The 27,242-nt window shown below is 46.2% G+C and overlaps 1 protein-coding gene across 1 annotated transcript; it reads left to right on the top strand.

The window, feature by feature from the left end:
• Positions 1 to 2,944: 2,944 nt before the first annotated feature.
• Positions 2,945 to 25,716, top strand: PRPF6 (pre-mRNA processing factor 6). Its single transcript, XM_038166294.2, has 21 exons — positions 2,945 to 3,105; positions 3,545 to 3,713; positions 4,519 to 4,637; positions 4,808 to 4,886; positions 5,453 to 5,629; positions 6,245 to 6,400; positions 7,098 to 7,192; positions 7,783 to 7,939; positions 8,159 to 8,321; positions 11,008 to 11,126; positions 11,722 to 11,940; positions 13,524 to 13,646; positions 14,174 to 14,295; positions 15,413 to 15,551; positions 16,385 to 16,504; positions 17,692 to 17,868; positions 18,696 to 18,829; positions 19,131 to 19,222; positions 21,276 to 21,390; positions 23,451 to 23,577; positions 24,353 to 25,716. The coding sequence occupies exons 1-21, from the start codon at positions 3,035 to 3,037 to the stop codon at positions 24,503 to 24,505; spliced, it is 2,826 nt and encodes a 941-aa protein (XP_038022222.1). The 5' UTR covers positions 2,945 to 3,034; the 3' UTR covers positions 24,506 to 25,716.
• Positions 25,717 to 27,242: the final 1,526 nt, after the last annotated feature.

Genomic DNA, 27,242 nt, shown 5'->3' with positions numbered 1-27,242 from the left:
GAGGGACAGATCCTGACCCACTGGAAAATCAAACCAGAGCTCCCAGTGCCTCCAGTTAGTTGGTGGCTGGGTGTGGGGCCAGAGGCTCAGGCTCCATCAGAGCCTGGCTGCTGGCTCCCAACTGTGCTCACCGGTCCGTAACGAGCAGCGGGTTCCGCGCGCAGAGATGATTAAAAATCATTCAAGATTGATTTTACCAAACCTATAAAATTACTCTGAGTTTTCTCCTTGGCTGGAGCGCGGACAGGAGCGGGGAACCCTTGGGGGGAGCGTGTCGGTGTGGGGGAAAAAGAAAATTCAGAGCAGAAAATCAGCCCCGGGACGGGGTCACCCTGCACTACCCATCGTGTCAGCGGTGGTTTTGGGGTAATAACCCCCAAAAGCGGAATTCCTGCCGCTTCCAGAGCCCTGCTGGGATCTTTTTCCCTCCCTTTTCCCTCCCTTTTTCCCCCACCAGGCACATTCCTGCTCTCCCCACCGCTCCCAGGTCCCAGCTCCCTGCAGCCCCCATCTGAGGCCAGACGTGCTGGGGCAGCGCTGCCTTTTATCAGCCTGGCCATAAAAAACCGCCGGAGCTGGTAGGAGCTGATGGGTTGGGGCCAAATCCTGCCCCAAAAGCAGGGAGATGGAAGGAAGGGGGCTGGCGATGTCCCCGCTTGGCAGGTGCTGGGTGAGGGCTGGGGGTGCTGTGCCCGGCCCCGCCACCCCAACCGCTTGGCAAAAGGGATTTTTAATTATTATTTTTTTAATTATTATTTTTTTTTCTTGTCTCCAGCCAAACCCAAAAATAGACGGATGGGAAGCGGCTGGGGGCTGGGTTTGCCATTAGCATGCAAAATGGGGCCATTTGTCTTCCTGCAGCTGGTTCTGCTCTGGCGCGGGAGCTGCGGCAGCCGGGCTGGGTGCGGGGACGCGACGGCCCCAAAAAACCTCCCTGGCCCCAAAAAAACTCACTGCCCCTTTTCCCTATTGGACAGGGGGGATGAGGTGTCCCCGAGCCCTTTGGGGTGGGCAGAGCGGGTCGCTGACCCCGTTGTTCATCAAATCCATCCCGTGGAGGGCAGGAAAAGCTGTGGGGTGCCAAAAAAAGGGCTGAGGAGGTGGAAAAGGGAGGCCCCGGGGCCTTATTGAGGCTGGGGGATCCTCGTTCCCCGTTCCCCGTTAATTGCCACCTCAGTAATTGCCAGCTCATCCACGCTGCTTTAGGAGCAGCCAGGAGCACGCAGACATCCTCCTGCCGAGCCCCAGCAGGGATCAGAGCCGTGAAAAGGCCGAATCCTGCCCCAAAAATCCCCAGGACCACCAATACCAGCTCTCCCTGCACTAAATTTGTTCCTTATCCAGGCCCTGGTGGTGCCCGGTCACAGCAGGGCCCCAATGGCTCCCAGCGCGGCCTACGCGGCCTGCTGTGCTTGGTGGGGGCAGAGAGGAGGAATTGGGCCTGTAATTAATTAATTAGCAAAGATCCCTGCTCCTCGCTGCCTTTATGGGCCGTTGGACAGGCCTGGTGCTGATGGTGGGGGTTTGGGGATCGGGGAGAAACAGGGGGGGTGTTCAGAAACTGGGGGGTGTTCAGAAATGTGGGGGAAATTAGGAAATTTGGGGGGAATTTGGAAACCTGGGGGGAATTCGGAAACCGGGGGGGTGTTAAGAAACTGGGGGGCATTCAGAAACGTGGGGGGAATTTGGAAATCTGGGGGAGATTTGGAAACCTGGGGGACATTCAGAAACTGGGGGGCACTGAGGAACCCGGGGGGGATTTGGAAGCCGGGGGGGGCATTCGGAAACCAGGGGGGAATTCAGAAATATGGAGGGAATTCGGAAACCCAGGGGGTAGCTGGTGCATGGGGTCCTGGTTGTGAGCCCGGCATGCTCCGTGCACACCCCACAGTGAGCATTTGGGGTGAGGGGGGCACAACAGGGCTGTGGCTCCTTGCACACGCATGGGGGGAGAGCTGTGATGGTGCAGGCTGGACGTGTGGGCAGCGTAGAGACGGGTGTGCTCTGAGCATTGGGGGAGGGAGATGCACGAGTGTGTGCAGTGTGCATGCACGTGCAGGGGTGTGGGAGCACGTGGGTGAGTGTGCATGCGTGTGCATGTAGGTGGGTGTGCACACATGCGGTGTGTGTGCATGGAGATGTGTTAGCACATGCAGTGTGTGCATGTAGACGTGTGTTAACACGCAGTGTGTGTGCAAGCAGGAGTGTGTTAACACAGTGTGCATGCGGATGTGTGTTAACACAGTGTGTGTGCATGCAGGAGTGTGCTAACAGTGTGTGCATGCACGTGTGTAGCCATGCAGTGTGTGTGCTTGCACAAGTGTGTTAACATGCACATTGTGCACACCGATGTGCATTTACACACGCAGAGTGTGTGCATGCAGGAGTGTGCTAACAGTATGTGCATGCACATGTACAGCCATGCAGTGTGTGCACATGCACAAGTGTGTTAACACCCACACTGTGCACACTGCTGTGCATTTACACGCGCAGTGTGTGTGCAGGTGTCCAAACACCCCCTGTGTGCACGGCGATGTGCATTACCACGAGGTGCTGCTGTGCATTTACACCCGCAGCGTGTGCATGCAGGCGTGTAAACACACACACCGTGTGCATGCAAACGTGCATTTACACACCTGCAGCGTGCACGCAGGCGTGCAAACACCCCCGTGTTGCACACCAATGTGCATTTCCACACGCAGTGCATGCACACAGCTGTGCAAACACCCCATGTGCATCCAAATTTGCATTTACACACGTGCAGCGTGCATGCAGGCGTGCAAACTCCCCCCCCCCCGTTGCACACCAATGTGCATTTACACGCGCAGTGCGCCTGCAGGTGCCGCGCGCTGTGCGCATGCGCACCCCCTCCTCGCTTCCCCCTCCCCTCCCGGTCCCGCCACAGCCCCGCCCCTCCCCGCCCCGCCCCGCCCCGCCCGGAAGCGGAAGTGCCGCGCTGCCCGCCGGGAAACCACCCCGCTTCCGCCGCCGCCACCGCCGGTGTTGTTGTCGGTCTCTCCCCGCCGCCGCCGCCATGAACAAGAAGAAGAAGCCGTTCCTGGGCATGCCCGCGCCCCTCGGTTACGTACCGGGGTTGGGACGAGGGTGAGGCGCTGCACCGGGCCCTGCTCCCTCCTCCCCCCGGTACCGGGCCCGGTTCCCCTCACGGCCGGGCCTGCGCGGCCTCAGGGCCCGGTGAGGCCTGGGGCTGCCTGGGGGCACCGGGACCGGCTGCGGGAGGGGCTGGGACCCCCCGGTTGTCCCCCCCCCGGTTATCTCCCCTCCGGTTGCCCCGGTACCGTGCAGCCTCCGGGGCTCCCCTTTTGCCGATCCCAGCTCGGTACCGGCTGTGGGCAGAGCCGGGAGCCCCACAAACCCCAAACCCTGCAGGGAACCCCCTCCCCCCCCCGGGGGTGTGTTTGGGGGGAGCTGCCGGTGCCCTGCGCGCCCCGGGGGTCCCGGTGGCGTTGCCTGGGGTCGGTACCGGCTGTGAAGTGCTGGGGCTGCACCGTGCTCAGTCTCTGCCCCGTTTTTGTCACCGCAGGGCCACCGGCTTCACCACCCGCTCGGATATCGGCCCCGCTCGCGATGCCAACGACCCCGTGGATGACCGCCATGCGCCCCCCGGGAAGAGGACAGTCGGGGACCAGATGAAGAAGAACCAAACGGCCGATGACGATGATGAAGATTTGAACGACACCAATTACGACGAGGTGATGGGATGGTGATCGCCCTGGAGATGCTGTTCCCCAAGTAGAAGAGCAGTCCCGTAGCTCCTCGTTCCCTGCTCATAAAACCCTCCGTTAGCTGAGGCTTCAGGGCCAGGCTTTCCTCACAATGCTCCTTTTTATCTATTTTTTTAATTGAGACTCCGTTATACGTAACGGTGTGGTGCTCACAGACTTCTTGTTCTGGCGTTGGTCCAGATGTCGTGGTTTAATTATCCACACAGAGCACTGAGCGTCTTGGGAAGACGCCCATAAATAAATTATTAGTGGAAGTACTTTGGGATATATTTTTTTAGTGTTCTTCTGCACAAATGAAATCAAAACTCTTGTGATTTGGCGTATATTTGTCTTCACGTGGCCTGTGTAGTTTCTGGTGTTTAAATCCATGGTTAGTTAAAATGTTAGTAAAAAATGGTTAGTTAAATGTGGCGTTATTCCTCTTGTTTGCTTTTAGGAATTAAAAAAAAAAAAAAAAGGCTGTTAAAGGAGGAAAATGCCCATTCTGCACAGGGAACCTGTTTATTGCTTAACAGAAGCGATTTTGAAGCATTTTTTTCTTTTAAAGTGCTTTGGCAAAATAAACACAACACTAGGGGTGGTAGAAGGAAGCTGCTTTTATTGAAGGGCTGTGTTAGTCTGGTGCAAGGTTGTTAAAACTCTCCTTCTCCGGCTTCTTTGTTTCCCTGGGTGGCAGTGGCAGTGTTAGGTGTGTACCAGGAGCTTGAAACTGACCCTTGTGCTTTTCTTTTCTCTTTTTTCCTCCTTTTTGTCTCTCCCTTCACGTTCTTAGTTCAACGGCTATGCTGGGAGCCTGTTCTCCAGCGGTCCCTACGAGAAGGACGACGAGGAAGCAGATGCTATTTATGCAGCTTTGGATAAAAGGATGGACGAACGGAGGAAGGAGAGGAGGTAGGGTTAATCCAGCGCTGCTGTGGGATGCTTCCTAATTCGTTTGTGTTTCATAGTTTTCCTCTGGAAAAAGTATTTTATATGGTTTCTGATCAAACCCCATTTTCTGTAATACTTAAGGCCTTGTGCGGTGTTACTTTGAGCATAACCTCAGTGCTCCTTTCTTCAAGGGAACAACGGGAGAAAGAGGAAATCGAAAAATACCGTATGGAACGACCCAAAATTCAGCAGCAGTTCTCAGACTTGAAGGTAAGGACAAACTCATAAATGTGACTTTTTCTCTGCTTTGGGGGAGATGGGCGCGTGATTGCATGTATTTGCTCAAAATCTGCGTGTTATCACACAGATACTTCCTGCTGGCGAAAAAAAACGAGTATCAAGCTGGTAGCTGGTGGTGCAGAAGCTGTTGTAGGATTGAAATGCTCCCTAGTGTAGTTCTCAGTCACAGTTGCACACTCAGATGGTAAAACTGGATCTGCTGACTAAAGCTTCTGTTCAAACAATAGCCAAAATGATGCGTTTTATTTATGATTAGTAATAAAACAGTGCTGCAGTCACTGAGATTAACCTGCGTGTTTGTAGCTCTGGGTTTAAGAACAAAATTGGAATCTCAGTCTGGACTAAAACCAAATTCTAATTAAATGCACCTAATTCTTTTCTTACATTGGATTAGGGGAAGAAAAAATCTGATCTTTGACCTCTAAGTCTTTTTTTTTTCTTGCAAGAATTCAAGATGAATTAAATCTGTTAAGGACTGTGAGTAGCTTAAAGGAGCAAATTTCTAAAATAAATAATGACAACTCATGTTTGAGTAGCGGAAGCTAGCAGAGGTCACAGAAGAAGAGTGGCTGAGCATTCCAGAAGTTGGCGATGCCAGGAACAAGCGTCAGAGGAACCCTCGTTATGAGAAGCTGACTCCTGTACCCGATAGCTTCTTCGCCAAACATTTACAGTCGGGGGAGAATCACACCACTGTTGACCCACGCCAGACGGTGAGTATGGCCTGGTGATCTGACCTGTTCTTTATTAAGCAGAGACAAAGGTTAATTGGTGCGTTCATTAGTGGGATTTGAAAAAAGAAAAAAAAAATTATTGACCAAAAATCTTGCCATATTTTCCCAGTCTGTCAAAGGAATTGGGGATGTTAAATTCCTGTCCTTGCTGGAATCTTTCAGTGCATACCCATTGCCCGACAAAGCCTGAGGATGGATGGGGAAGTCTGTTTCTTTAGTTAAAAATGGGAAAAAAAGCTTTTTGCTGTAGTGTTTTTGGACGTAGAATGGTGATAATGAGTTTTGGTGAACTTAAAATCATTTTTTTCTGTTACACTAATGTCTTGCAAAAAGGGAACAGAAGACAAAGGTCGACTTCACCTAGGGGTTTGCTCTGCCCAGGAGCTTGAGTTAAAATTACTGAATTTTCAGTTGATTATAAGTCATATACGTTTTTGCTTGTTGCTACTGTGGTCGTAACGGTTACAGAAGAAGCTGACTGGCCCTGAATAAGCACCAAAAGCCCATGCGACTGCTTTGTAGATATACAGCCTGAATTCTTTTAGAAACTTCAAGAGATTTTTAGGAATATGTTCCTCTCGTTCTTGTTTTTAGCAATTTGGTGGATTGAATACTCCCTATCCAGGGGGCTTGAATACTCCATACCCAGGAGGGATGACACCAGGCTTAATGACGCCTGGGACAGGAGAACTGGACATGAGGAAGATCGGCCAAGCCAGAAACACCCTGATGGACATGAGGCTAAGCCAGGTAAGCACACTGGAAGGTGGGATCTGTCATAAGTTTACTTGGAATTGGTGGTGTGCTGCTATTTAAGACCTGGTTTTAGGAAAGTCTTTTGTTCTCTTGGGTGTTAGATAGGAGAAATAGCTTAGTTGTGGCTAGAAATAATTTTTCACTCCTCCTTTCCCCATCTCATGCTCTCTACACTAACAATTTCCTGAGTAGTAACAGTTTGTCGTTGGAAGTCTTGGTCGTGATGGGAAAATGAACTGCACTGGTACACCAGAGGTAGGCTTCAGACAGACCATGCTGATAGCTTTGTCAGGGAAGACATCTCTTCGGGATTTATTCAGGACAGAAAGCTGAAAAATACTGCTCTCGTGTAGTTGACTTCCATTCCTTTTCATTGATTTTCCCATCCAAATCTGGTTCAAACTGAAAAAGATGAGCTTCAGCTGCCCGGGCTGCAAGACCTTGTAGTGGCTGGCAGCCAAGCCGTTTGTTTTCTGGCTTTGCAGTGGTACTAAGTTTTGAAATGAAAAGCCATGTGTTTTAGAAGTGGGGACAAAAGCTAATCAGGAAGGGAAGGGCTTGTCTTCTCCTTCTTCCTCAGTCTTGGTAACAGATAAATGTCTGAAGATTTTTTGTGTAGCAGCAGTGCCTTGTGCAGGCAGGTTTGGGGCTGGGAGCGGTCATTTCAGCAGTGCTGGCTTCACTTTCCCAGGTGTCAGACTCCGTGAGTGGCCAGACTGTAGTGGATCCCAAAGGATATCTGACAGACCTGAATTCCATGATTCCCACACACGGAGGAGATATCAAGTAAGTCTAAGGGTTGGCTGATTTAGCCTCTTAAGGGCTGTGATCCTGCATAAAAATGGAAGTCTGCCTGAATGAGTGCCTTGCAGGTAATCTTTAGTTTGTAAAAGATGGTAGGTGAATTTAGGGAATTAATTCTTTTAATGTGAGGTCCAGTATTTCAGCTGATGTGTTTAGCATCTGACCTGAATGAATTAATCGTGGGGATTGTTTCTGTTCTATCCCTGGACTGTATCCAGGGTGATGGTAGTGTGCAGCTGCCTGCCAGCCAGGAAATTAGCACTACACAGGTGCAATTAGCCTTGACTGGTCACCTCCAAAGCCATGTGTCATTGCCACATGAGTCAAAACAGTATGAGCAAATCTTAATCATAGGACCTGACCTAAATCAATGCTGTGGGTTATTAGCTTCCAATTGCAAGTGCCCAGCTGCAATTCCTTAAAATAAAAATGTATATAAGTATATTTAAATACTAAGCCAATTTTTTACTGGCATCTGAGTGTGGCTGAGAAGAACTGATTGTGCGTACTGATTCAGGAGAATTGTTTTCTAGCATGCTCACAGCTTCCACCTGTCTTTTCTCCTTCACTAGCGATATTAAAAAGGCTCGTTTGCTCCTGAAATCTGTACGAGAGACCAACCCTCATCACCCACCAGCTTGGATAGCGTCAGCCCGATTGGAGGAAGTCACTGGCAAACTGCAGGTGGCTCGGAATCTTATCATGAAAGGAACAGAGATGTGCCCCAAGGTCAGAATTGCTTCGCTTCCCTGCTGGCCCTTGCAGGACAGCAGGAAAAGGTGGTGGTGATAAGCAGCATCTGTCTGTCAAGCTAGTATCAGCTACAGCCCGATACTGCTTCACTATCTGCAATATTAAAAACACATTTAGCTAAAAGCTCTGGTTTTAGGTTCTCACAGTACTTGTTTTGATGTAAAGGAAAGCTTCTTTTATTTTTTTTTCTGACAGAGTGAAGATGTTTGGTTAGAAGCTGCTCGGCTTCAGCCTGGGGATACAGCCAAGGCTGTCGTGGCCCAAGCTGTCCGCCACCTCCCGCAGTCTGTCCGGATCTATATAAGAGCAGCAGAGCTGGAGACAGATATCCGTGCAAAGAAACGTGTTCTTAGGAAAGGTGAGAGCTTCTGCAGCACCAGGGAACAAAGCCTTAGAGTCCCTCTGCATTGTCTTGTAAATTGCTCGAGATATGTCCATAAGATTTTTTTAAAAAATGCTTTTATTTTTTTCCTCCTTGGTGAAAACACGGTTGTTAATAATGTATGCCTTAGCGCTGGAACATGCTGCTGTTGAATCAGAGTGGAGTGCTTCTAGTATTCGTAAAACAGCCCCCAGCAGAAAGCTGCTCCTGCTGAGCAATTGCAAAATGACATCTCACTGAAAACAATTCCATCTTGGTCAAGGTTAGAGAGGTGGATGGAAGCAATTCAAGAAAACATGCTCTAAGGGGAAAAGGGTGCTTTAACAATCTTCCTGTGATATGTTTTAAAAAAGATATCAGACTTTATATATGAGTTCTAGCTTGTCTATAACCTGTTAGGGACCACAGTGAGATTTGGTGGGGGAGCTTTAAAGGCCTTGGGGTTCTCATATCATTGAGCCTGGTGAGCCTTGGGATTTGCTTTAGTGTAGCAATTTCTGTGTTCTTGACAAACAGCTTTTCTCTGTGGTGCTTACCCAAAACCTTACATCTTCATTGTATTGAACTTGGCGATTCCACAAAAGGGAAACTTCCATCTTTTCCCAAATCTTTCTCTTGTAACAGCAGTTTGTGCTGTCCTGAGCCTGGGTTTTCCTCGCAGGTTCACAGTATTAGTCAATTACTTTGATTGATGTGCCTGTCTCAGTAGGGATTAGATCCTTCCCAGGTATTCAACTGTATCAATTACATCTCACGACTTTAATCTAGACAGGGAAAAGGGTCTGGATTTAATATGCTTAATCTCTGCGATGCAGTGTACAGCATTAAATAACTTGGCTTCAAAGGGAGTAAATTGCTTCCTCCTTACTACTGCATGCAAATTGCATATCGGTGTGAAATGGTCTCTTACCGCATGTGACAACGCGTGGATGAAAGGCACGTCAAGATTACTGGGGCTGAAGTTGTGGGACTTCAAATATTAATTATTTGGTAGCTTTGTTTTCGTTGGCCAAGCAGCGCAGTGTTGTCTGGAGCGTTGCTCCCGCAATACCTTGTTCTTCTGCAAGAACAATAACAGGTGTTTAACAGGGAAAACACTTCTATGTGAGCAGAGGTAGGTTTTTGAGTCCAGCTCAGGTAGGAAGGCATCATGTGTGAAAGCAATGACTTGTGCATTAAGTCCTGAGGCTGTTTGTTTGCTGTAAGCGTTGTATCTTACTCCAGTTTGTGGAACCACCTGCTTAATCTCTGATACAAAGCTGTAAGTGGAGTGGAATATGATTTACCGTGCTGTTTCCACTCTCTACATGTCAGCAGTCGGCTTCACAGTGCTCTTGTGCTACCCGGGGAACACCAGTAACAGTGCTTGGGTGTGTAGTCTTAACACAAGTGGCAGGTTAACCCAGTATTTGTCCAAAAATATAAAAGGCTGACTGCCAGGTAATGTCACTAAAATGTGAGCTTTCATAATGCATTTCTCTCTCCTGTCTGTTGGCTGTGTGCATTTCTGCAGTCTAGCACAACGTCTGGAGTTTTTTAAAGCCTCTCTTTGGCTACAGAGGCAGCAAGCTGAGTGTTTAAAATACATCTTGAGGTGTAAAAATCGAACTCTCTATCTATGAAAACAGCCTCTGTCTTGCTGAGTGCTGCTTTCAGCTCTCCCACACTGATATTACTCACTTTAAGTGAATATGCTTCAGAAAAATCTCCTGCTGCTGTAGGCTCTAGGAGGAATGGTTAATGCCCAGACGCTCGGTGCACACTACTTGTAAATGCTCTGTGTGTTTCTGTAGAGCTTGGATGTGCTCTGAAGTTCATGCTCAGCAGTGTGCCTCAGCCTTTGCAGGAGTGCTTAAAGAAACAGCAGTGCCTGGAAGCCTGGCAAGTTCCAAAGTACTTCTAGATGCATCTTCTCCTGCTTGTGTGGTACTTGCATTATTGATAAAGGATGTGTTCAGTCCTCTCTTCCTACGTCACGTTCATGTATAATCACCAGGGAGGCAATGAAACCAATGCTACACCGTGTATGGTTATCTAAGCTGTAGTGACAAAAGGATTTTTTTAAATCTTCTCAGTAGTAGAAATAGAAAAAAATCGTTTCTCATTACTTTTGAAGGTACGCTCGTGGGTAAAAATTTCAGAGAAAATAAGGACTTAATGGTTTTGTCAGATGAGCCCTGTTTGCAAGGCATTTGTCTTAATGCGATTTAATGAGGCATGGAAATCCTAAAGAGTGTGAAATTCTTTATTAGAGTAATGTAGCCTTAACCCTCGTATATTTGAGATTTTATACCAGCCTAGTATGTATTAAGGCAATATATTTGGAATGTCTATCAGAATCCAGAAACCCTTTGACCATGCTGAGAGTTGAGGCTTTGTTCAGCTAGGTGTTTTACTGAAGAGGAAGCAATTACAGCCTGTAATGAGAAAAGCCCTTGGCTTGCCAAAACCTGTTTCCAATTAAAATTAAGTATTTTTTTTTATTTTCTGATTTTAAGTTCCCATCGTTGAAGCAAGAGCTTGCATAAGGACAGTTCCCTCTGTTCTTTCAGGAAATGTCATCTGTAGTAAGACAAGGCCCTTAACATATCATCTCTGAAAACAATATTTCCTTTGGGGAACTTCTTTATCGTGATTTACATAATTGTTTTTGCCTCCCTAGCCCTTGAGCATGTTCCAAATTCAGTGCGTTTGTGGAAAGCAGCTGTGGAGTTAGAAGAACCTGAGGATGCCAGGATCATGCTGAGTCGAGCTGTGGAATGCTGCCCAACTAGCGTTGAAGTAAGTTTTTTAAAAAAAGAGGAAAATAAAGCAACCTCCTACGTTCTGTTCTAGGTTAGCAGTAGAGCTTTGACAACAAAAGGCAGGTAAGTGTGCTTAGTTTCTACTAGGCATTTTGTGAAGGATGTGATGAGTAGAAAACTATTTTTTCCCCCAGACTTAATTGTCTGGTAGTCATTATATGCCTCATTTTCCTGCGTAATTTTTATATTAGTTATGCCAGTGTGCTGCTGTGCCTGCAGTGGCCAATTAGCCATGTTTACATTCATGTTTAGTGCCTTGACAATTGTGAAAACAAGCATATGTGTAGCTTGGGGAATCTAAGACAGAGTTGCTTGCTTCTGAAATGTTGAACCAAAGGGCGTGTGCAGCAGCCTGGCAAATGGAGATGATATCTTGAGATGATTAGGATTTAGCTCTAAGGACAGTCGTAGACTCTGGTTCTACTCTTTCTGCTTTGGTATTCTGCAGCCTGCTTATACTACGTGAGGACAATTGCCAACTAGTAGCAAACAGAATGAAGCTGCTTATCTCTTTGGGCTGACACTGTCATCTCCTTGTTCTAATCTAAAATATATCTTCTGTTGCTCTGCAGTTGTGGCTGGCGCTGGCAAGACTGGAGACATATGAGAACGCTCGTAAAGTCCTCAACAAAGCCCGTGAGAATATTCCAACAGATCGTCACATCTGGATTACTGCTGCCAAATTGGAAGAAGCCAATGGAAACACCCAGATGGTGGAGAAAATCATCGACAGAGCCATCACATCCCTTAGGGCTAACGGGGTGGAAATCAACAGAGAGCAATGGATACAGGTATGGGCTTGGTCTTGGTTAGCGACCCAGGTGAACCCTTCAGGTTCTGTTTTGGAGGCTATTGATGCTAGGTACTGTGGGATCGAGTTATTCTGCACTAGGCTTACCAACGTTAGAGCCCTGTGGAAATACAATAGGTGAGACTAAAACACAGAGGAGGGACAAGGGCAGATTTAAGCAATACTCCAGGGTGTCGTTATGTGTGCTGAGCTGAGGAATATCTGGTTTACTTCTTTCTTGGAAAATAACCAGCTTCAAGTTGAAGCAGCTGCTGCCTCAGGTAGATTGGAGGCCTTAAACCTCCGGGGAGTTATTTATATGTATTTTTGCATATGTCGTTTTTGGCTTAAAAGGTACCTGTTTGCCAGTTCAGTCGGGTGTTGTTGTAAGAAGTGAATACAAACATCGTGTGTGCAGCAGATGGGAAATACTCTGCTCGTCCTTTATTGGCTCACACTGCCTCCTGAGGCTGTGCAAAGTACTCACAGCTGACATAGGGAACCCTGTTACATGGTAATGTTTACGAAACATGACCTCTGCAGGTTCATTACGGTTACACATCATCCTATTTTTGACCTCCTGTACTAGAAAAGCAGCAAGAAGTTTTATGTATGGCTTTTCAGTGTTCTGGTCGCCTTTGAAAGCTGTGGTGCTTGAGCTTCCTGAGTTAGTAAGGCACTTCAAAGGCTGTTGCCATTTAAATCGCTTGATGTTCAGGTTAAAATAACTTTTTTCCTCCTGAATGTGTCCTGTTGCTATATTTAAGCATAAGCCTTTTAAAACAATTTGCTACTGAAATAATTCACAGGGGGTCAAGGCAGCAAAATGTTCTTGGCACAGTGCTTAAAAGAGTATCGGTAACGAACAAAGTATTTAATACTAAACGGATATCCTCGTTAACATCTAAATGAATTATAACTTTCTTTTTACAATTAAAGGTTAATTTCAACTTCTGTTAAAAAAAAAAAAAAACCACAACTCTGCATCTGTCTTCTCGAGTTCCTTTTTGGTACTAGAACTATTCCATTTCTGTTACCTGATCAGGGAGATTTTTAACAAGTTTAAGCAAGTCGCGTGAAGCCTTCTGAAAGCTTTGTCAGACACTTTCCTATATCTACTCTAGTCACACAGCCTTTGCAGCTGTAACTTAACAGTGGTTGAGGGTATTTGCTTAAGACCAGTTCTTGCTTAGTTCTTTTTCAGACTTAAAAACCAAAGCTGAAAGCAGGTCAGTAGCTTTGATGCTACAATTTGCTCTTGAATTCTTGCATTTTTTGTTTATTGGACAAATCTCCGTGTGGCCCAACCCAGGGGAAGTCAGTGCAGTGGTAAGACAAGACCTTACAGCCTGGAGAGGTCACGCGTTGTCACACTTTCTCTCCTCCTCTGACTCTGTGCACAGCTATAGTGCATTCCTTGTGGGTGTAGTCTCACTGGTGTCAAGATCTGTTTGAGTAATAAGATACTTGTAATGCACAGTGACCCGCGGTGTCCCCGTGTTTGTGCCTGAGGAGCTGCTGCTGCAGAATCTGACTTGCTGTGCTGATTTCTCAAAATGAGCAGGCTGTTACTCTTGTCTCTAGGATGCTGAGGAATGTGATAAAGCCGGAAGCGTGGCCACGTGCCAGGCAATCATGCGAGCTGTGATTGGGATTGGGATCGAGGAAGAAGATCGGAAGCATACCTGGATGGAAGATGCAGACAGTGTATGTCCAGCTGTGATTCTTTTTTTTTTTAAACTGGGGGAAATTGAACTGGAACCAGGGAAATTAGGATATTTTAATCAGTGAAAGCAGATGTGGTTCACATGTTATCTGCCTGCATTTGGCCATTAAACATGCACTACTAACTAAATTATATCTCAGCATGAGAAGTACCCATTTCAGTGGCCTTGAGCTGGGTTTACAGCAGTAGGTGGACATGCTAATGTTATATTTTTTCATGTAAAAAGTGTGAATACGAAAGTCTTTACAAAGCCTTGCTAATTTTTCAGCCTGGCCTCTGAGCGTCAGTCCCTCAGGCCAGTGATGCTTGTGCACTGACATGGGAACTCTTCGAAATTCCTCCCTGCTTCCCTTTAAAAAGCTGATAACAACTGCTCTGTTATATGGAGTGACCTAATTCATACATTACTCACTGAGTTCTGTATTGAATTATGAATTGTGTCATTCTTTCTTGCCCTTGATTTCAGCGCAACCCTAAGCTGATTTAATTCCGGTCTGTTTTTCCTTAGTGTGTTGCTCATAACGCTCTGGAGTGTGCCCGAGCAATTTATGCGTATGCCTTGCAAGTTTTCCCAAGCAAGAAGAGTGTGTGGCTGAGAGCAGCGTACTTCGAGAAGAACCACGGAACAAGGTACGTGGACGCCTCTTTGTGTGGCTCCTTAATACAGCCTGCTAGACCAGGGAGGTAGAAAAGCTACAAGATCAGCAAAGTGTGCTGTTACACAAATGGAGTGAGTTCAGCTGGTGAAAACTCAACGGCATTGTTTGCTGGTCTGACCTTCTTTGTTGAGGTTATGGTCAGAGAACCTTAATTTTTTTTGGTAAGATCATAAAAAGTTCTTTGACAAAAGGAATTACTCATTCATAGCTATTTTTACTAGGTAAGGTAGGGATAATGATCTTTCAGAAGGCATTTCTAGAAGAAATTGAGAATACAGAATGACAAGTCATCATGTGTTTCATTTAATTTTTGTAGGTAAATTGCTCAGACACAGTGCTAAAGTATCTCTGGCATTTTCTGATTATACTGTGAAAGTGTATCAGAATCTGAACTAAGATTGGCATTATAATATCACAGCCTGGGGCTCTTATTTTGATTATTCATAAAGTGCTACATATTTGAACCTTTTTGCCCAAAGTTTATAATAAAACAAAGTTTATAATAAAACAGTCTATGTAATAGACCACGTACAGATGTGGAGTTAGTCCTATTAAAGCTTATTGTGTGGAAGTGACTGCAGATGCTGAGTTCTACATCATTCAGGGCTTACTTTGGATCAAGTATGTCTTTGCTTTTGATGTTGTTCTCCCATGTTTTCCCAGTGGTGGCTTGCTTTTAAGCTCCTTATTCTACCTGAAATCTATTTTCCAGAGGAGGAAAAAAAAATTCAATAAGATCAAGCCAGCTTCATGCAATAATTCTGAAAAACTTCCTGTCTTGGTTTCTGCTAAGGTTTGTTTAGAAGAGTGGCTCTTTCCAAGACAAATGAGCTGTTTATGCACAGAGTCTTTCCGCAAAAGCTATCAAACAAAGATGTCTGAACAATGAGCCGTTTGTGGAGTGCTGATTTCAGAACCCTTGTGAAAAAAGACCTCACCCTTTCCTTGTTAATGAAACAACTTATCAAGGTTTACAATGTTGGACTTTGCAACAATATTTATAGCATTGAGTGATAGTGGAAATGGTGTGTGAGAGCTCGCCTCTGGCAATATTTCCAGTGATTGTAACTTGCTCTTTCTTGTCTCAGGGAATCCTTGGAGGCTCTTTTGCAGAGAGCTGTGGCTCACTGTCCCAAAGCAGAAGTGCTCTGGCTCATGGGAGCCAAGTCGAAGTGGCTGGCAGGAGATGTGCCAGCAGCCAGAAGCATTCTGGCCCTGGCTTTCCAGGTGGGTATGTTACATGTGTGTGATGGTCTTCAGTGTGACTGCTGAAGAGAACAAAGTAGGCCTTTTCTTTCAACACTCACCTAATTTTTGCTGCCTTTCAATATGAGGGGTTTTGCAGTGTTGTTTGATACTTTTACGTGGCAAGAATCTTATCCCGTAAGATAGCAGCAAGCTGGAACCCAGACTTTGTTACTGCTCTTTCAGTATTTCCCACCAAGCTGTGAGTTCACAAGACATTAAAGTTACTGTCACGGTTCCCACCCTTCCCAGTCATGGATCAGAATCCTCCTGTGCTGGGTAATGTCTTCTCATTTAAAAAATAAGAATTATAGCTTCTGAGCAGGGAGGTAGAAGTGAGTTACTTCCTAGACTTGTTCTTGGCATTTTGGGTTAATATCCTGAAGACTTCTTGACGTGGTTGTCACCGAGATGACTTGAATTGGAGAACTTGTTCACAGATTTCAGCTGAGAAGCTGAGCTCCAGCTTCTTTGTTCACGGATAATAAAGTGAGGGTCTCACTGTGACAGACCCTGTGATTTCTTCCAGTATTTTAACTGGAAGTTCAGAAGATCAAGCATTAATGGTTTTCAACGACTGAGAAGTATCCAGCTTCTCAACTGGCATATATCTTTGTGTTGTGCATCTGTTTTGTAGAATTTCTGTAAACTTCAAAGGTCAAAGAATACTGGGAGGAGCTTGAACTGAAAAAAAAAAATATATCCTAGTGTGGATTGGCAAAGCTCTGATTTCAATTTTAATCTGGATCAAATGAAGGATTAAATCTGCTGTTGATTCACTGTATGTATTTGTCTGTCATTTTATGTTCTTGCAGGCCAACCCCAACAGCGAGGAGATCTGGCTGGCTGCCGTGAAGCTCGAGTCAGAAAACAATGAATATGAAAGAGCAAGGAGGCTGCTGGCAAAAGCTCGCAGCAGTGCCCCCACGGCAAGGGTAAGGATGTGTGAAGGGTGGAGAGACTTAAACTTCTCGTGCCCATGGGGGAGTTGAGTCGGAAGGAGAAGTTCCTTTAGTTCTGTGGCCTGAGTGATTGACCAGATGGCTCCCTGCCATTGCCTTTTGCAGGCACTGTAGCACTTCTCCAGTGAATTGCGACACAAAATCGGGGCATGATGGGAAAAAAGGCTAGGATCAAGGGAAGGGTTTTATTTTTTTTCTACACAAATGGCAAAAGTCAGGAAATTCCCAGTTTACAGCTGTTTGTATAATGTTCCTGTTGCATAAAAGCGTGTCTTGGAAAAGAGAGAGAAAATACTTTCACAGAAGACTCACTTACGCTTGCAGTGCTAAAGACAGCACCAGTCAAGTTTGTTTAAAGTTACACACTTGGGTTTATCTCTGCCCTTACTTCTGGTATGATAAACTTTGCCAATTTTTAGCTGCGTGTACAGAACCATTTTAATTTTTCCAAGTAAGAGAGAAGATGTGGTTTGTTATGTGGAAAATGAGATTCCCCTTGCCCCCGATTTGTACTTTATTCTTGATCTTTTAGACTGGCCTCTTCCTTCTTTATCAGTCAGGGAGCTTCTGTCCAGCTGGAGTTTGAAACTCTTGCTGCAGACTTGATGCCTCTCTTGCAAAGTCATGGGGGGGGGAGTACGGGAATTGGGAGGAACAGGGATTAAAGAGCCACTAAATGGTTGTCAGTCTGTAATGTATTTCTAACAGCTGTAAGCAAAAAAGAAGGTGTTCGGAGGCAGAAAAGCAAACTTACCAGTGTGTAATTAGCAGGAAACACTTGCAGCTTAAAGCCATAACTAGGAATAGGTGCTCTTGGTAGCTTGGATGTGAGGAGATCATTCTGTGCAGACAAAGCAGGCTCAATTTTATTATTGGTTGTGCTCTTGAAGCTGTGCTCTGTGTCAACTTTCTGCTAACTGTTGAGGAAGAGGTTGATCACTGTCCCAATTCCTTTAATACTTGTGTTTTACCTTTCTCGTTGCTATCTGTTCCTGCAACTTAACCCTGACATTTTTTTTTTTACTCCAAACTGTGGCTAATGAATAACATGCTAATGAATGTATGAATGTGGGAACCCACTGCGTTGACAGAGTAATGTTGACAGAGTAATGTTTCTTCAATGGCTGCTGGTGATAAATGGCTATGCTTTTTTTCCTCAGGTCTTCATGAAGTCTGTGAAGTTAGAATGGGTGCTTGGAAACATTGCTGCAGCCCAGGAGCTCTGTGAGGAAGCCCTGAAGCACTACGAGGACTTCCCCAAACTGTGGATGATGAAAGGACAAATTGAGGAACAAAAGGAGCTGGTAGAGAAAGCACGGGAGGCTTATAATCAAGGGGTAAGATGTGTGTTATTGCAAGTTTGCTTTGTGCTTCTGGCACGGACAGATGTCTGTCCCTCCACTTTGATTTGAAGGGCTTCAACCCAGATTAAATGAAGAGGTGATTTCTGTTTTCTCCCTGTTATTGGTTAGAACAGTAACAGAAAAATACAAGGATCTTGAAAGAAGCAGCAAAAATACCAGTATCCATGTTCACTTTCTTGCTTGAGAGAGTTTGCTGTATGCTTGACTACTCACTAGTATGAAAAAGTCACTGCACAATAATTCTCTAAGACCTGTAAGGACTAACGGTAGAACTCCTAATAGAAAAGCTTGCTAATGAGCTTAGATACACGCTGTAAAAGGAGGTGGGCTGCAGAGCACTTCTCTCTTTTAAATGGTAATTGGTGTCCTTGTGTATGAACGCTCCCGAAACTCATCAGCCATGAAAGTAACGTGGAAGCAAGTTAATGACTTTCCAGGCTTCAAAGGCAGTGTGTTTGCTTCATGCTCTGTGATTTGGTTATGGATTAGAGCCCTCCGTCTCCAGACAGAGCACAAATTGTAGGTGTGTTGTTAAGGGAGGTGTATTCTTTCCTTTCTCTTGCTACTGGAATAGCTCAGTCCTAGCTGGTGTGCTGTTATCTGGCTGTTCTGGACATAGGAGAAACTAATTTTCTGTACTGTTCAGTGCTGTAGGATTAGCTAGAAGTAATTTGAGTGATGTAGTCAGCTTTATTTCGCTTCTGAAATCCCCAGGAGGATGTAAGGAAGGAAGTGGATTTGTATAGGGATTATAATATGTTTTCAAGTGTACATAATATGCTTTTTGTTATTTTAAACAGTTGAAAAAGTGTCCCCATTCCATACCCCTGTGGCTTTTGCTGTCCAGGCTGGAAGAGAAGGTGGGGCAGTTGACCAGAGCAAGAGCCATCTTGGAAAAGTCTCGCTTAAAGAATGCAAAGAATCCAGATCTCTGGTGAGTTGTAGCCCAAACTCCGTTCACATTCACACAAGGCTTCAGGATAGCTATTTCACATCTTAGCTGGGGGTCTTTTGTGTTTATTATAGTCACTTTCTCATGTAACTTTTAATCTAGGCCATTATAAAATAAAGGTTACATTTGTTTTTAAATGGAGAGGAATGGGAAGATGTCAGCCACCTGTATGTATTCAGAATATGGGCAAACGTTTGTAATTTCTTGTAACTTCCACGTGATTTGCTGTTGGTTTCCACACAGTGGATGTTGTCATAAATATCCTGGCTCTCTTCCTTACCAGGTTGGAGTCTGTGCGACTGGAGTACAGAGCTGGGCTAAAGAATATTGCAAACACTCTGATGGCCAAGGCATTGCAAGAATGCCCCAATTCAGGTGAGAGGGATCTCATTTTTATCTTAAACACGGCTATATTTGCTTGGAAAAAGATAAGCCTTTATCAGCTAAGATGTCCTTTTTGGCCGTGTTTCAAAACACTGCGTTGCAGAGAGGTGTCAGTCATCCTCCTGCAAAGGAGATGTTGAGAGTTTTTGTTGAATAATCCCAGTTACTTTCTGGTGTCTCACACCATGAGAGGCCGTGGGTTGGTGTTTGTGTCTTGGGGTCTGTGGTCCACGGCTTGTTCCCAGCTTTCCTGGTAAAGCATCTTGGGTGGCTTTTCTCTGAACCTGATAAAAAATTTGCCAAGGTTTAAAGTTGAAGAAAGACTCAAGGGTTTGCAGTTAGGGAATTCAGTGGAAAAAGGATGGGTTTTTCCTTGTCTCATTGGAGTATAGCTGGCCATAGGAGACTTCTGTTGGTGGTTTGCCCACACTGGTTTCACTACTAGTCAGGCCATGCTTAATAACGTGCCCTGACAGCAGCTTCAGTCAGTCATGATTAGGGGATCATGTACCATAAATGTTTAGTCCTGCTTTGTCATTATTTTAACATCTTTAAGAAAGGGCAGATAGGTCATATAACATAAATCAGTTGGTTCTAAGTAGCAGTGGAAATATTTGCCTCTTGGGATGGGAGGCGAAAGTGCAGAATGCTTCCCTATTTTTTTGGCAGAATTAGGCAAAAAACTTAATCATCTCAACATGTTGACATCTTTGGAGAGAAGATGTCACAAGTACAAAAAGTAGTAGCCTGCCACAGGGCAAGCCTCTTTTGCTTGCCTTCAGGCTCGGTTTTGGAAGGTGTTTAATTGGTGGCTGCTGAAGTCCCAGTGAAATAATGGGAATTAAGTGGCTTTTAGGACATGATAAACTCATTGCAAGCTGCTCGCTGTGCGAGTGGGTCAATAAAGCTACCACACAAGCCCCACTTTGTTTTGGGAATGACCTAATGCTTAGTGTGTGCTTGCCACCACAGGCTTTTTTACAGCATCTGCCTGTTGCTATGGCAATAGGCAGCAGGGTCTCAGATTTTGTTTAAATAAAATAGCTCCCAACCCTTATCTTAAAACTCTACAAACAAATAAATAGAAAGCCTGCAGGAATTAGCTCATCGGACACCTACAGTCATGTAAACCAGAGACTTGTGTCCATCGGTTGCTGAATTGGTCACCATTCCTTACGGTTGATGGCACAAAGAAGGAGGAAACCGAAATACAGGGGTGTTTGTGTCCTCAGCTGGCCTGAAAATAGACCCGTAAAATATGGTTTGACCCTGTATATGAAGAGGAAACAGGCGAGAAGGGAAGAGTTCTGCTCCAGTCTGTCACTGCAGTCATCAAAGTTTGTATAAATTCCCGTGGTGTGGTTTCTGGGAAGTGAGAGCACTTTGATAGAGTCCTGGCAGACACCAGCTCTCAGGCTTTGCTTTGAAGTGATCAGCAGGTATGGCTGGCTGACGTGAGAAACTGGAGATTTCATGCTCCTCTGAGCGTGTTTCCTTTCTTGCTTTTGGCAATGAAAGGATCTAGGGATTAAACCCAGCTTTGCTGGGCCTGCTACGTCCTTCATCGTGTGTGCGGGGAGCCAGCAGCAATAAGGCTGCGGTGCTCCTTGGCACCCTTGGAGCTGCTTCCAAGTGGTTTACTTCTGGGACTTCTGCTGCTGAAGCTACCTGCTCAGACAAATGCAAGTCTTTCACTTTGTTCCTGCTGAGTTGCCCTCCACTGTTCCACTGCTTCCAGTGTCTCCTTGGAAAGCCACGAGCTTTCTGTGCACGCCAGGTAGGGAGTGTGGAAGCTGCAGTTGGGTTATGGTACGGAAACATTTAGAACTGAATGTTCAATGTGGAGCTACCTGTAACTCAATTTCAGAGTCCTGAAGGAAATACAGGTGCTGAAAGAGTGATTTAAGGTGGGGTGGAGGCATGGGGATAACTCCCAGGGTGGGGGCAGCAGTGCTGTTCGCTTTGGAGAGCGCTGGCCTGCTGGCAGGATGGGGAGCTGAGTCTGCAATCCCACTGAACAATCTTCCTCCTTGACTTGATTAAGGAATCCTGTGGTCAGAGGCAATTTTCCTTGAAGCGCGACCGCAACGAAAGACCAAGAGTGTGGATGCTCTGAAGAAGTGTGAACACGACCCACATGTCCTGTTGGCTGTGGCCAAGTGAGTTCCTGTGCTTCGTGTAGTAAAAAAAAAAAAAAAAAAAAAAAAAAGAAAAAAGAAAAAAATACGCATTTTTGTGTGTGGCTGCATCCGTGATGAAACACTGCACTTGAGCGTGACCACATGATGCTGGCTGCAGCAGTTTTAATAAGCCTCAAAGCGGGTAACAGCTCTCAAGCTGTCTCCTAGTAACTGTGCAAATCTGCTGCTCTGCCTTGATTCAAAGCAGGGGATGTCAGCCTGCCCTCCAGCTGTTCTGGTGGATCTGGGGCTGCAGCACGGAGAGTGAGCCATTCACACTGAGTCCCTTCTCAGTGCTGGCTTTTGGCAGTCTGAAAACTGCATCTTTGTTTCCCCTTAAGTGGAGTTCTAGCATGTTTTCAGATAAGCTAGGCTTCCTCTAGGTTTTATAGGGTGTGTTCTAAGTATTTTTAAAAATACGGACAATTTTTGCTGGTGGCTGTTCACTTTTCATGTGGCTGACTTTCTGTGTTCTTCATGTTTTCTCTCTATCCTAGATTGTGTTGGATTTTTTAATCTTGATCTTAGACTGTGCTGTTTTAGTCTTCTCCCTTCCTTGAATTTCTGCTCTGTCAGTTTTTCTTTCAGTTGTGGCCCTTCCTGGAATGCAGACTACAAGTCACCCTGTAGTTTGCTTCTCTGGAACAGGAAGATAATCCACTAGGAATTGTCTTCTTTTATAAGTCAAGTTGTGAGGCTTCCAGGGATGGAAAACTACGATTAGTTTTGACTCACCATATCCCTTCTGATCTGATGCGTAGATGGCTCTACAGCAGTAGCGATTGGAGCAAACTTTCTTCTCTTCCTTTGTGAAGACCAGAAGAGGTTAATGCAGGAAGCACATTGCCCAGACAGTTGCCCAATTCTTTCACAACCCTTTTTTATAGGCCAAAGAAAACTGTAGGATACACTCCAGTGACTGCAACGCTGGCTTCTGCCAGATAACAGCTGCCTTGTTCTGCTTTAGCAGCAAGTGAGGAAAAACGTTAACTTTTGCTTTATTGAAGCTGCTTCCAGGCCCCTTCTGGTACAACCTCAGGCAGTTTTCGCAGCTAATCCCAACACAAACAGCTTCCACCTCCCATCACGACTTGCATGTAGGTATGGTAATACCACGGTCTGTCACACGTTTGTGGAAAACTTTCAATCTTGCTGAAAAAGGCCACTACCTGCAGGTGTTTCGCCTCTGCCATCGTTGTTCGTGCTCTTTTAAATCGCAGTTTATTTAACACGGAACAATCAAGGGTATTATAGGGCTTAAAAACAATCACATAAGCTGTATAATTTTATGGCTGGCTAAGCTCTTTATGAGGGATGGCTGTTTGATTTGATAAGGACCTTACTAGCTCAAATGAACTCTTTAATGCAAAGGAATGAAACCAATAGACTATTGATTCAGCTGGTTAATTACCGGGGAGAAATTTAAGAATTCACAAGCACCTTTTTTGAAATGGCAGCAGTCAGGCTGAGTGCCAGGGTGCGATTTGAGTGTGGGACGTTGCGTGCTTGCCTTTCCTCGTAAAGTGGAGGTGGAAGGAGCAAGGTTAGTGTACCTGAGCCCGTGACCACATGCGGTAATGGCTCCAGTGCTTATAATTTGCAACTGCTTAGATGTTAATTGCTAGATGGTAAAATGAACTTGAAATCTTAGAAAATTGAGGGAGGGGAAAATAGATGGAGGTAGGTGATCCTGTCCCTTTCTACGCTACGTCTGGAACAGCAAAATTAAGCAAATGAGTTAACAAAGATAAACCTCAGAGTAATCCTTCCCCTCTCCGAGAGCCTGTCTCCTCCTTTAATTGGGACTGCCTTTACCTGTTACAGTGTGTGGGGAGTAAGGAGGAAGCAGTGGATGTTCTTTCTACTCCTCTCCTGTCTCTTCCACTCCCGGGGCAAGTGCAGTTTGCAGATAACTGCAAAATCTGGTGTTTCCTTCTTGGGAGAACAAAGAAATGAAATATCTGTAGAGCTTTGGAGTGCCTGCAGACTGCTGTGTTCCTCTGAAGAGGTTCTCTCTTCCCTTCTGCTTTTCTCACCAGGTTATTCTGGAGCGAGCGTAAAATAACCAAGGCCCGAGAGTGGTTCCACCGAACAGTGAAGATTGATTCTGACCTGGGGGACGCCTGGGCTTTCTTTTACAAATTTGAGCTTCAGCATGGCACAGAGGTGAGCGTGCAGCTGGGCACGGGGAGCAGGGAAGGCAGCAGGAATCCCTTGCTGCTGGTGGTTACTTTGTCCGGGGAACTGCTGCAGCACCAGGACATGCACACTGCTGCTGCTCCCTGTCTGGCTCCCAGATGAGGAGGCTAAAGCTGTCACGCCTGGTCTTGAGCGAGCAAGAACAGGCATGTGTGGTGCTTTTTAAAAGACACTGTCATTAGCAGAGCTGTCTTTCAGGCTGCTTTGCCATCCACAGTTGTGCTGGTTCGTGCAAAAAAGCTCTGAAATCAATCTTGCTTCTGTAAAATGCAAACTTCCTCAGAGGAGACTTTCCTGTAACTGCAGTGCTGGATGTGTGCAGCTCGCCCCCACATCTGCACAAGTGTCAAGTGCAGGTTGCACGTGGACACAGCTGTAGGAACAATCTGTTCTAATCTCTTACGGTGGTTTTTACTGCCTGATATTACTGAAGTGATGGGAGTGTTTATCTTCTGACTTCAGAGAGACCTCTCGCTTGACCTGTCTCATGCAGGTGGCAACACAAAGGAAGTTTCTGCTGCAGTTTCTTTGGTGTTTCCAAAACTTGCTTGGCTGTTATTAGGCCAGTTTGTTCAGTGAGGCAGGAGAATTTTAACCCAGGCTTCCAAACTGCCTTTAAGGGAGGTGGGGGGAAAGCTTTGGATGAGTGTTTGAATTAGGGAGGGGACTTTAATTTTTCATCTCTCTTCTGGAACAAACCAGAGCATTAAGAGACCTGCAAACTGTTTTCTCTTCCTCACAGGAGCAACAAGAAGAGGTAAGGAAGCGCTGTGAGAACGCTGAACCCCGCCACGGAGAGCTCTGGTGTGATGTCTCCAAGGACATAGCAAACTGGCAGAAGAAAATCGGAGAGATTCTCGTGCTTGTGGCAGCCAAGCTTAAAAACACCTTCTAGAGTCCGCTGCCTTCAGCTGGATCAGCCATTTCTGTAGGACCTGCCTGCTTTCAGTTCGTTTGCCTGCAGAGTGGCAGATTCCAGAGGACAGGAGATGGGTGGCAATGCGACAGATCTTCCTTCCAAAAAGCAAAGCTGGGTCCTCCCCCTTTTCCTGGTGATAGTGCTCTTGGCTCTCACAATGCAGTAATCAGCTTCTGCAGCACAAGTGCATCTAATTCCCCTCTGAATGTCGCTGCTGGTGTAATTGTAGGGGAGTTTTGTGAGGCTGTGTTGGCATTTTCATTTTGATGCCTGAATCCCCTCTGGAAATACAAGCCTTAATCAGCGCTTGTATGGTTTCTGATGTTAGCAGTTGCTCTGGATTCCTCTGCAGCATGAAGTGCCCGTCCTGTCCTTGTCCTCCTTTTGTGCAGTTTCTTTAGTGTTTGGCCCACCTGATGCAATTTCTTTGCCAGCACCTGTTTTCTTGCTGTTTTTGAATATCCTCGGAGGAGATGGGGTAGGGCTCTGCAGGGAGGGGAGCTGGACAGCTGAGAGGAATGGCTGGGGTGAGCCTTTTTTAAAAAATATTCCTTTTTTTTTTGTTTTTTTGACCAAAGGTCTGGTCTAACTTCATCTCCTCTGCAGGCAAGCTGCAACACAACTCGAGTACTCCTCAAACCTGAGCAGATGGAGCATTTTGTGAAATCCCAGAGCATATTTTTAGAGACTTTTCCTTAATTTTTTAAATGTACATAGTGTCACCTTATTCTTCTAGGTGCCCAATTGTGTTAAGCACGGTGGTATTTTAAAGTAATAAGGGAGAAGGCAGCAATCCCTGAAGGCCCTTTTAAAGGAATCACCTCTTGTTAGAGCCATCGAGAGACTGTGCACTTAGTGGCGACTGCTTTTTCAGTGTGGGTGTTTGGGATGGCCATCTTCAAGTGCAGATGGCAAAGAGCAGATTAATTAGAGCGAGATCTTTGTGTCTGGGACCCTTTGAAAGTTGTCTTCGATTTTCTATACTCGCAACCTGTATTATTTTGACCTAACGACCCTTACTGATTCGTGATCATTCACTGAACTAAAAGGTGTAATATCTTGGTAGGATTTAGAAGTCTTCAGGTCTGTGTATGTGCATTATGTAATGTATTTAGCTAGAGGAAAAAAAAAACCTTTATTTGTCTGGAAAATATGTATAAAACATGGCTTGTGTTTTGTTTCCTTAAGTCCTCTTTGAATGTGGTCTCGCCTTTGTACTCTGACTGGGAAGAGTGGCTCTGATAGCAGAAACCTTTGAACTTGCCAGGCTCTCACCACTCTGGGAACATTTCTGCCAGGGGTGGTTGCACCAAGTCGTGCCGCATCCTTCTGCCAAAAGCAACAGCGCACATGAAAAGTGTTTTAACACTGAAACAGGCTTTTCCTCCAAGGCCAAACGTTTCTATCTTTTGGATTTGTAAGAGAAAACTTGTGAACTCTTGTTCTTCCCCTTGAGTAGCTGATGGACATGTGTGAAGCTGCATTTTCAATAAGAAGCGTGTAAATCGTGGATGTCCTGTGGGCTTGTAGTTTCCCAAAGGTGAGTGAGATTTGCTCAGGGATCTGTGCCATCGTTGGCATCTGCCCTGAAGGGGGTCTGATGCGAAGGTGAAATGGGACAAGGCTGGGGAGCGCATGTTCCCTGCCCCTTTCAGGTGGCAGCATCGTATCTAAAGATTTTTGGGGCAATGCCCAAGAACTGAGAAAAGGCAAGGGAGGGACTTGCAGGGGAGATTCTTGTGGCAGGTGAGAGGAGAGCTGATTTTCCTGGGATGGGCTGAGAGCCCTGGGCCAGGGGACCTGCACCCAACTCCTTTTACCACCTGCTCCTTGCATCTTCAGCCTTCCCCGTCCTGGGGTTTTCAGATTGTTTTCCTTTTCAGAAAAAAGGCGTCATCCATCTCACAGCCTGTTAGTGCTGGGAGCTGGCTTTGTGTTTCCAAGCGGCTGATGGCACCTCCACCGTTTAACGAGATATAGAGCTCCGTAAAGAAGTTATATGGGCCCTGTCTCAGCGGTATGCTCTTGTGTACGCTGAGCTTCCCACTCGCCTGCTCGGACGCCTCCTGCTCACACTTGCCAAGCTGCGAGGAGTCGGATCCTCGGATCCTTCAGCTTTATTTCACCTCACGCCAGCGGAGCCTCGCGTGTGAGGCTGGCTCTGAACGCATCCTGCGTGAAAGCGGCTGCCCCGGCGAGTCAGGGCTTTGCTTTCCCTGCCTGGGCTTGCGAGCTAAAGGGCGATATGCCCCTAAAACTCAGAGTTTTTGGGAGCAGGAGGATTTATTTTGGCTGCGTGCGGGTGTTTGAGCAGCGTCCCCTCGCCTTCTCCAGCCACAGCCGCTTCTCCAACCTGTGGTGCGCGGCCACGATGCGACCCAGGGGCATCAGCAGCAGCCAGTGGATTTAGGATGATGATTTAGGGCATGCTAATAATGAATTAAGGAAATGCTAATCATGCTCACGGTGCCCTGGGGGTGTGTTTTGGTGTATTCCTACAGCACGGCCCTGTGCAGGAGCAGGGCAGTGCCTCCCTCCTGACCTCCGTGGGACTGAGCCCACGCAGCCAGATCCCACGCAGCGCTTTCTCTGCGAGCCCTATTAGGGCCCTTCAAGGAAGAAGGGAGCCTCCTGTACCCTGACCCTCCAGGCACGGCTCCTCGGCACGAGCAGGACGCTGGGTTTGCCTCCTCCACCTCCTCCCCGAGCCCTC

The sequence above is a fragment of the Anas platyrhynchos genome, chromosome 21 (genome assembly GCF_047663525.1).
Source record: "Anas platyrhynchos isolate ZD024472 breed Pekin duck chromosome 21, IASCAAS_PekinDuck_T2T, whole genome shotgun sequence".
NCBI classification, from domain to species: domain Eukaryota; kingdom Metazoa; phylum Chordata; class Aves; order Anseriformes; family Anatidae; genus Anas; species Anas platyrhynchos.
The sequence above is the reverse complement of the archived record's forward strand: the minus strand, read 5'-3'. Positions and strand labels throughout refer to the sequence as shown.